This window comes from Zingiber officinale, chromosome 11B (assembly GCF_018446385.1).
Source record: "Zingiber officinale cultivar Zhangliang chromosome 11B, Zo_v1.1, whole genome shotgun sequence".
In the NCBI taxonomy this organism is placed as follows: Eukaryota; Viridiplantae; Streptophyta; class Magnoliopsida; order Zingiberales; family Zingiberaceae; genus Zingiber; species Zingiber officinale.
In genome coordinates, this window is record NC_056007.1 from 80,094,331 (window position 1) to 80,102,049 (window position 7,719).

General features: G+C 37.2%; 1 protein-coding gene across 1 annotated transcript; it reads left to right on the top strand.

The window, feature by feature from the left end:
- Positions 1-572: 572 nt before the first annotated feature.
- Positions 573-5,927, top strand: LOC122034751. Its single transcript, XM_042594091.1, has 6 exons — positions 573-1,285; positions 1,926-2,028; positions 3,417-3,472; positions 4,405-4,569; positions 5,425-5,538; positions 5,636-5,927. The coding sequence occupies exons 1-6, from the start codon at positions 650-652 to the stop codon at positions 5,726-5,728; spliced, it is 1,167 nt and encodes a 388-aa protein (XP_042450025.1). The 5' UTR covers positions 573-649; the 3' UTR covers positions 5,729-5,927.
- Positions 5,928-7,719: the final 1,792 nt, after the last annotated feature.

A 7,719-nucleotide genomic window follows, 5' to 3' on the forward strand; every position in this document is an offset into this window, starting at 1 on the left:
TGGTCTTTGTTGGGAAGACTCCTCAGGAGAGTCAATCTTTGTTAGGAGGAATTGAGAGAGGTCAACGACTCGACTGATTAAATTGACTTGGTAGTTGACACATCTTGTATAGTTTATATTGACCATGTTAAGAACATGTTTCTTAAACATTATTTACCTCTGCATAAGTTAGAAAATAGATATTCACGATTATAGATCACAAATCATGTATAAATATGATAATTTAAATAATATTGATACTGGAGATATATGAGACTTTTATTTATTATTTGTTATCGATAACTAATTCGAGACAAGAGAAAATGATTAAATCACTAAAATATTCAATCCATTCAAACTCACATAATATCTAAGCTTAAAAACCAGTTATTTATTGCTGCAATTTTTTCCCCACACGAATGCACTGGCATACACGGCCTTATTTAGTGGGCCCGCGCAATCTCCCCAAGCCTTGTCGTCCAATCATCGCGCAGTAAGCGCCATTCGGGCGATAATTATCGACCCCACATGCCAAAATCCAACCCATCCGGTCTATTCCGGTTCAACGGTCCATGCTGGTCTGGTTTAGGGCATCGTCGTTGCCTCTCAGTTACGGTGACGCACTTTCGTTCCTCTCCCAAAGCGCGTCTCAGGCTTCGATTCTTATCGAATGGGTTCCGCTTCGTTGCTGGAAACACTGTCCCTCTTGAGGGAGCCGCCTAAGCGGCCGCACCCTCCTCTCTACCTCCTCCGATGGCATCCTCTCGTCCGGCTTCCGCAGCCACGATTCCCCCATTATCGAGCTCTCAAGCACGTCGGATTCTCCCTCAGATGTGCTCTCGTGCCACCGTCCGGAGCCGAAGGCAGGAGGGATAAGAAGGAGGGCCTTCTAGAGTCGGCATGGAGCACGGTGCTCGAGGCCATGGAGAGGATCAAAAAGCCGGCGGCTGCCCTTATCTTGATCGGCGTTCTCCTCACTGCTGATCCCCATGGGGCCCTCGCGGCGTCCGGAGGAAGGATGGGTGGGAGGGCTTTCTCTTCTTCGTCCTCTCGTTCGCACTCTTCCTCTTCCTGGAGCTATTCCGCTCCTCCCAGCTCGAGTTTCTCGTACTCGGCGCCCTACTATGCGCCGTCTCCGTTCGGAGGTGGGTTCTACTTCGGGCCGGCTTTTGGTGCGGGATCGGGGTTCTTCCTCCTTATGATGGGATTTGCTGGGGTGATTCTGCTCTCTGGGTTTCTCTCGGACAGGGACAATGATGGAAGCGTCCTAACGGCCACGCAGAAGACCAGCGTCATCAAGCTTCAGGTATGGGCATCCTCTTCCTTGGAGTTTCTTCGTTAATGTGGACAGCCTCTTGCTTTATTGGTTAGACTCCGTTTCCTCTGTTTCCATGAATCCTTTCTTCTGGAGCCTTAGCGGCACTCTCATAGGCCATTACGCTTACTAGTTACAATAGATGCCAATCACATCAATAGTTTTTTATGGTTCGAAGCGTGTGGGAATAGATTAATTCACTTAAACTCGAGGCAGCAATTTACAAGAATATAAGTACCATAAATACTGTTTTCGGAGATTAACATTTATTTTGTAAGAATTAAGCATGCATCCAATGGCTGATCGATTAACAATCTCAAAATTTCTCAAACCCCTCGTACCTTAGCAGTGATAAGATTGGTCATGGTTGTTTAATTTGTGAAATGAAGTCGACCAAAGTACGGCTGCACACTTATCTGTTGTTTGACAAGAAAATGTAGTCAAATAGTACCTGCTATCTTGCTTCCTTGTAAGCGTTAGCAGAAAACCATTGTTGTGTCTGAGTGTCTCAACAAGTTGCTTGAAAAAATAATCCAGAATAAGGATTTTACATAGGCATTTTATTGATGAAGAATGTGCTTTTAATTTGTACAAACACCCACACTGCAAGACATTATTTTGAACTTTGTAGGTTGGCCTATTAGGCATGGCACGATCATTTCAGAGGGATCTTGATAACATAGCTGAAGCTGCAGATACATCTACACCAGAGGGATTGAATTATGTTTTGACAGGTACTACAAATCAATTTCAGTAGGATATTATGATCTTAAATTCAACAGGATGTCTGTTGCTTTCACAACATTGTTTTGATGCTTCTTTTTCTAGTATTCTTCTCTGTTTATATCCACGTGGCTAAGAATTTCCTAAAATTGATTACAATAAAATTTTTGGATAATTCTAAGAAGCTCATGATTTGATCACTCCTTATTTAGTTAGTTTCATTAATTAGAGATGCTTTGACTCTTTGTTGATTGATGTTGTTGCTAAATGAGTAGTCAAAATGTTATAATCATATGTTATCTTGCAGGATCAATCCCTTAAAATTTCTGGTATTTCAAAATGTTACTGAACCACCCTAAAATTCCTCAGCATCAACTAACTTTTCCTTTTGCTACATTTTCAAGGGAGGAAAATTGGGTGGATGTAATAAGTACCTTTTAAACTAGACTTGTCCTTTTTGTAAAAATCACATGCATTTGTTATGAACTAATGGTATTATTAGCCCTTTTAGTTCATTGTCTAGTCATTTGATCAATTGCTGTTGGCAGTGGCACTTTAGCCAACACAAAGTATCCATCTTGTTTCCATCCAGTTTTTGGTGAATACAATAAGGGAATTTTTTATGATGATTTCCCTCTCCACTTTTTCCTCTTTCTACTTTCGATAGTATAACTACAATAAGCAATCATGTTTTGTAACTATAATTTGACTGCATAGTTTTTATCTTGCTGTTGAGCTCTATGTTATGCCAGGTCATTTGTTCACTTTTAGCTATATTAAGGCTACATCCCTCCTCCTTACCTTCAGATTCAATTAAAGAAATCTATAAAAATGTAAGCTGAAGATTGTAACTTTCCTCCCTACTTTTTTCCTATCTCCTTCCCACCTTCCACTTTTTCCGAGTAGATAATCCCTAAGAAAAATTTATTAATTTTAAGATTGTGAAGTTGAAGAGGAGCCTTGACGAAACGATAAAGTTGTTGCTTTATGATCAAAAGGTCACGGGTTCGAATCCTGGAAATGGCCTTAAGGCTACGTACAATGGAGATCCTTCCCTAGGACCCCGTATGACGGGAGCTTCGTGCACCCCCCAGGCTGCCTTTTTTTAAGATTGTGAAGTTATTCACATCCATTTTTCTTTTCATGGCAATTTTAATCGTGATAACTGTCTTCAACTCCACAAATTACATAAAATGTATTAGGTTATTTTATTTAATGTGCATATTTTCTGGTAACAGTATTAGGACTAGGTAGTTAAATATACTCTCAAATAAACCTAGTAGATTGGTATATTGCCTCAGTCTTCTTTAACTGCATAGTTTTTTGACATGAATGATGCATATTTTTATTTGTAATTTGTAATTGACCTTCCTTTAATGCTATTCTTCTTGTGTTGTAGAAACAACATTAGCTTTGCTTCGTCATCCGGACTGTTGCATTTCTGCTTATTCTTCTGTAAGTAATACTTCAATTTGTTGGAAGTTCAATTTAGTAAATATGTACAACTGCAATTCTGATGAAATTCTCTATGTGGTGCTAAGCTATTTGGCATCAAAATAATATGCATTTGCTGGCTTGATATTATTATTCTGTATCTTGACATAATCCTGATAATCAAAGGACTAATTAAGATTTATGGTAGATAATTTGGAAATCCAAACAACAAGAAATTCAATACTCCATGAATCTATTTTCCATCTCTGTACTTGAATTAGAATCTGGGAAGAGAACACAATCACTAAAACAAGAGCAGGTAATTTTTCTCGTGGAAAAAACCCTCCAATTTAAAGAAATGGAAAAAACCATAACAACAATAATATCCACTATCCATTCTAGATATAACTAGAGGTGTACTACAACTATCATTATTAAGCATCTTGGCAAAGGAAATAATCAATCTTAAAGACAGGGAAACTTCTCAGAAAAACCTAAAGACTGAGATGACAATTGCATGCTTACTATGCACACACAATTTTAATTGGATGGGACATGTCAATCTGAATCAGAACACTTTATGAAAATTGGCTGCAATAAATTCAGATTCTCATATGGGCTTCACTTGGGCCATCCTCAGAGGGAAATCCAACCTAATAAAAGCTCATGATTTGTGCTCTTTATCTAAATGATTATATAGAGAGAAACATACACAGGAAAGTACTCTAAGGCTAAATATTACTTGTTTAAATTCACATCCATCTTTTCTTGAGAAATATAGATTGCTTGCAAGATTTTTTAGAAAAATACTTAATAAAAATTCAACGATCTTTGATTCTTGGAATTTCTCAATCTAAGTTCTAACCTTTGTCTTTGTGTCAAATGAATTATTCCTTGCATTCCTTTCTTTAAAAAATAACCCAAACATTTATTTTCTATTTGAAATTTAAAAGGTGGATATAAAACGAAGTATAGAAGATGGGGAGAGGCGTTTTAACCAGCTTTCAATTGAGGAGCGTGGTAAGTTTGATGAAGAGACACTGGTAAACGTGAACAGCATTAGAAGGCAAAAGACAAGTAATCTAACATTCAAAGGTTTCAGCAATGAGTATATTGTGGTATGTACAGTTCCTTAATTTTTCACTCTTAAATTTCTCAAAAGATTAGTGCCTTAGATCACTTCATGAATTGCGGAGTAATAAGGTGGCCGCATTCCATCATTTTATTGACTAGCTAACTCTTACATCAAGTAATACCCTTCTTATGTTGACACGGAGCTTGTATTTTTATGTTTGGGATTTTCATGTAATTTGATATAACTTGTTTTGTTGATTAAATTTGGACAACTCAGATTTGACTTATATCCTACTTGTAGAGCTGTCAACTTGCCATGCTGGGGCCGGGTATGACAGACCTAATGGGCCGGTTTCTTTTTCGTATCTGTCCGGTTTGGCTCCCGTTTTACACCTATACTATCATGTTCCTTTAGTTTGTCTAGTCATGCAACCTCCACTCTGTTAGGCACAATAGCACGTTTGACTCTGTTTTCCACTTTGGCAGACTTGCATGTCTCACTCGTCCACCTTGCTGCACATATTTTGTCCACTTTTAATTTTTTTTCTGCAAAATTTACTTTGTCTGTGCAAATGTGAATGTTACATGGTTTTCATAGTTTGCTGCTGTAGTAGTATTCAGTCATGTGATGATGACTAAGAGAGTAGTGTGTTAAAGAATGAAACCAAATGCCTTATTTGTTGTTCTTTCTAATTTAAAGAGTGAAACATAAAAATGTATTTCAACTAATGGTGATCCTCTACCATGTGACAGTAAGTAATTAACTGTCTTTTTTTTTTTTATATTCCTGCGACGCATGGATTCAGTCAGTCATGGAATTTATCATTGTTATTCTTGTCATTCCTACGCTTTTCTTATGTTTCAGTCTACTAGAAATTAGTCTCTCTTACATGTTACAGGTTACAATTCTGGTTGCTGCTGAGGGTGTATACAAGCTTCCTGTCATAAACAGCAGCAGTGACTTGAAAGAAGCACTGCAGAAGCTCGGTTCCATTCCTTCAAGCAAAACATTGGTAATACTGTCCATTTCTTAAACATGCTTATGAACAATAGTGTCTTAATGTTTCACGGTTGTTAAAGGAATTTTGTTTTTGCACAATCTGTTTTCAGGCCGTGGAGGTCCTATGGACCCCTCAAAATGAGAACGACACGCTTTCAGAACGCGAGCTATTGGAGGATTATCCATTGCTGAGACCCCTCTGATGACACCGCAAACATGCCACGATAAGGCGTATGCCCTATTCAGTATATACCCGTCTGAGTTATCTCTTTTGTTTATTATATATGAAAGTTCGTTCAAAAAGAATATTTGTATAGTACTAGACACTCCCCTAGGATCAAAGCAAACATGATATACCTCAGAAGTAATTGATGCAGGAAGCTCCGGAGATATTTATTATTATTTTTGATTTTTTTTTTTAATATTTAAGGTATTTTTAGTATTTTAGTTATTTTTGATGATTTTTATTATTTTATATTTTATATTTTATATTTTTAGTTTGTTTAGGAATTTTAAAATTGCTTTTTCATTATTTATAAGATAGGAATTTGAATTTATACGTTGGGATTTATTTTCTTTTGATCAAAGGTCTAGAGTCTGTGCATTCAACTGTTTGAGAATTAATAGTATGTTATCATATAATTTTTTTTTATTTTTTGCAAAAAAACACCTAGAGGATGCTGGTTTATATCTTCTTGCCTTTTATTCTAATTTTCTTTCTCGATAGTCCGTGGGCAAACTGTTATCATGTCCGACGTCAGTGCTACGTCAATGCTAGCAGGTTTTGATTGAGAAAACTAAGGGGCTGTTTGTTTCGGATTTGTTTCGGATAAGGGAATGGGATGGTAATAGGAATGATTATATATAATAATGAAATGGGAATATTTTCATATTCCCCATATTATTCATTAATGGTTCATTCTTATATTTTAAGGAATGGATCCATAGGACCTACTATCATTTTCCTAAATCAAACACCAAGTTTTATTTCATTTCCATTCCAAACCCTCCAAACAAGCAGCTCCTAAGTGTCAAATGCCATGGAAGAACGGTGCAGTTGTGGTTAAGCAGGTTTTGACAGAAGTCGAGCACAGTGAATAGACTATAGATTTAATTCAGCATATGTCATCGGTGACACGAATCATAAAAATTAGTAGGTACATGGTCAGAGAATTGATATAAAGATATTGGCTTTTAACTTGATCTATCTGAATTTTATTGTATATTATAGACAGAATTTTATTGATTGGATCAATAAAATAAAATAATTCTTCTACTATAAGCAAGTATCATATCAGATGAAGATGAAATTGATTGATATTAGATTCAAGGGTCAAATATTTATGTGGTGGAAGCACTTGTGGTGCTTACGAAATATATTTGGCAAAATCAAGACCAAGGATTAAGAGAAGAAAAGAATAAAAGATAACTTTCTTTTGAATACATTCAAATTTTATTCCAAGGATGATTGGATTTTATCATGAAAAATGATAACTTCGATGTCTAAGATAATTTTGACAGATTATTTGGAGGAAGAAGTTGATAAGATATTTTATATTGATAGCCCTGAGATTTTAATTGTTCATGAGGAATTTGATCAATTGATGAATATGGTATTTTACAAGTTGTGAAAAATGCTATAATTGAAAAAAAAAAAAATCGATGTCAAATGGGAGACCAGACCGAAGTGAAGTGAACCAAACGATGACAATGATGAAATAGAAAAAATTGTAAATGCAGAAATTGTCACTGCCTATAAGTCTAGGCATAAGTGCTGCTAGTGCTAGTGGTATCAATGGACGGCCTGCTGTAGACGCTATTGGAAAGGAGCTGTTTGAGAACCAAACTCATGTTGCAAAAGGCGGGTCCCGCCGCCCAGCGGCCCCCTCACCCCTGCCCCACGAGTATGAGAGGGAGTAAATCACGGTGAATACGGGCCCGGCGATGACATGGCGGTCGAAGGTGTTTAGCACGGACAGATATTGATGTTATCGCAATTGCTGCCACAGACCTTCGACCTCCCGACCCATGTTGGAGCAAAACATGAGCACCACAGTGTTGATGGTGAGGGGTGCGTTGATATCTACAACTTGCCATCAAAATTACTTCAAAGTGACGAGGTTGCTGAAATGGTGAGAAGCTTAAGCTTTGCTATTTATGGCCGCTATCAGATCTTGGACGACCAGCTGGAGAA

Excerpts from the sequence above, each read along its gene's own strand:
- LOC122034751 (XM_042594091.1), top strand. The coding sequence starts at position 650 with ATGGGTTCCGCTTCGTTGCTGGAAACACTGTCCCTCTTGAGGGAGCCG. Across the intron at positions 2,029-3,416 it reads ATTGAATTATGTTTTGACAG|AAACAACATTAGCTTTGCTT; the intron begins GTACTACAAATC and ends CTTGTGTTGTAG. Across the intron at positions 5,539-5,635 it reads TTCCTTCAAGCAAAACATTG|GCCGTGGAGGTCCTATGGAC; the intron begins GTAATACTGTCC and ends ATCTGTTTTCAG.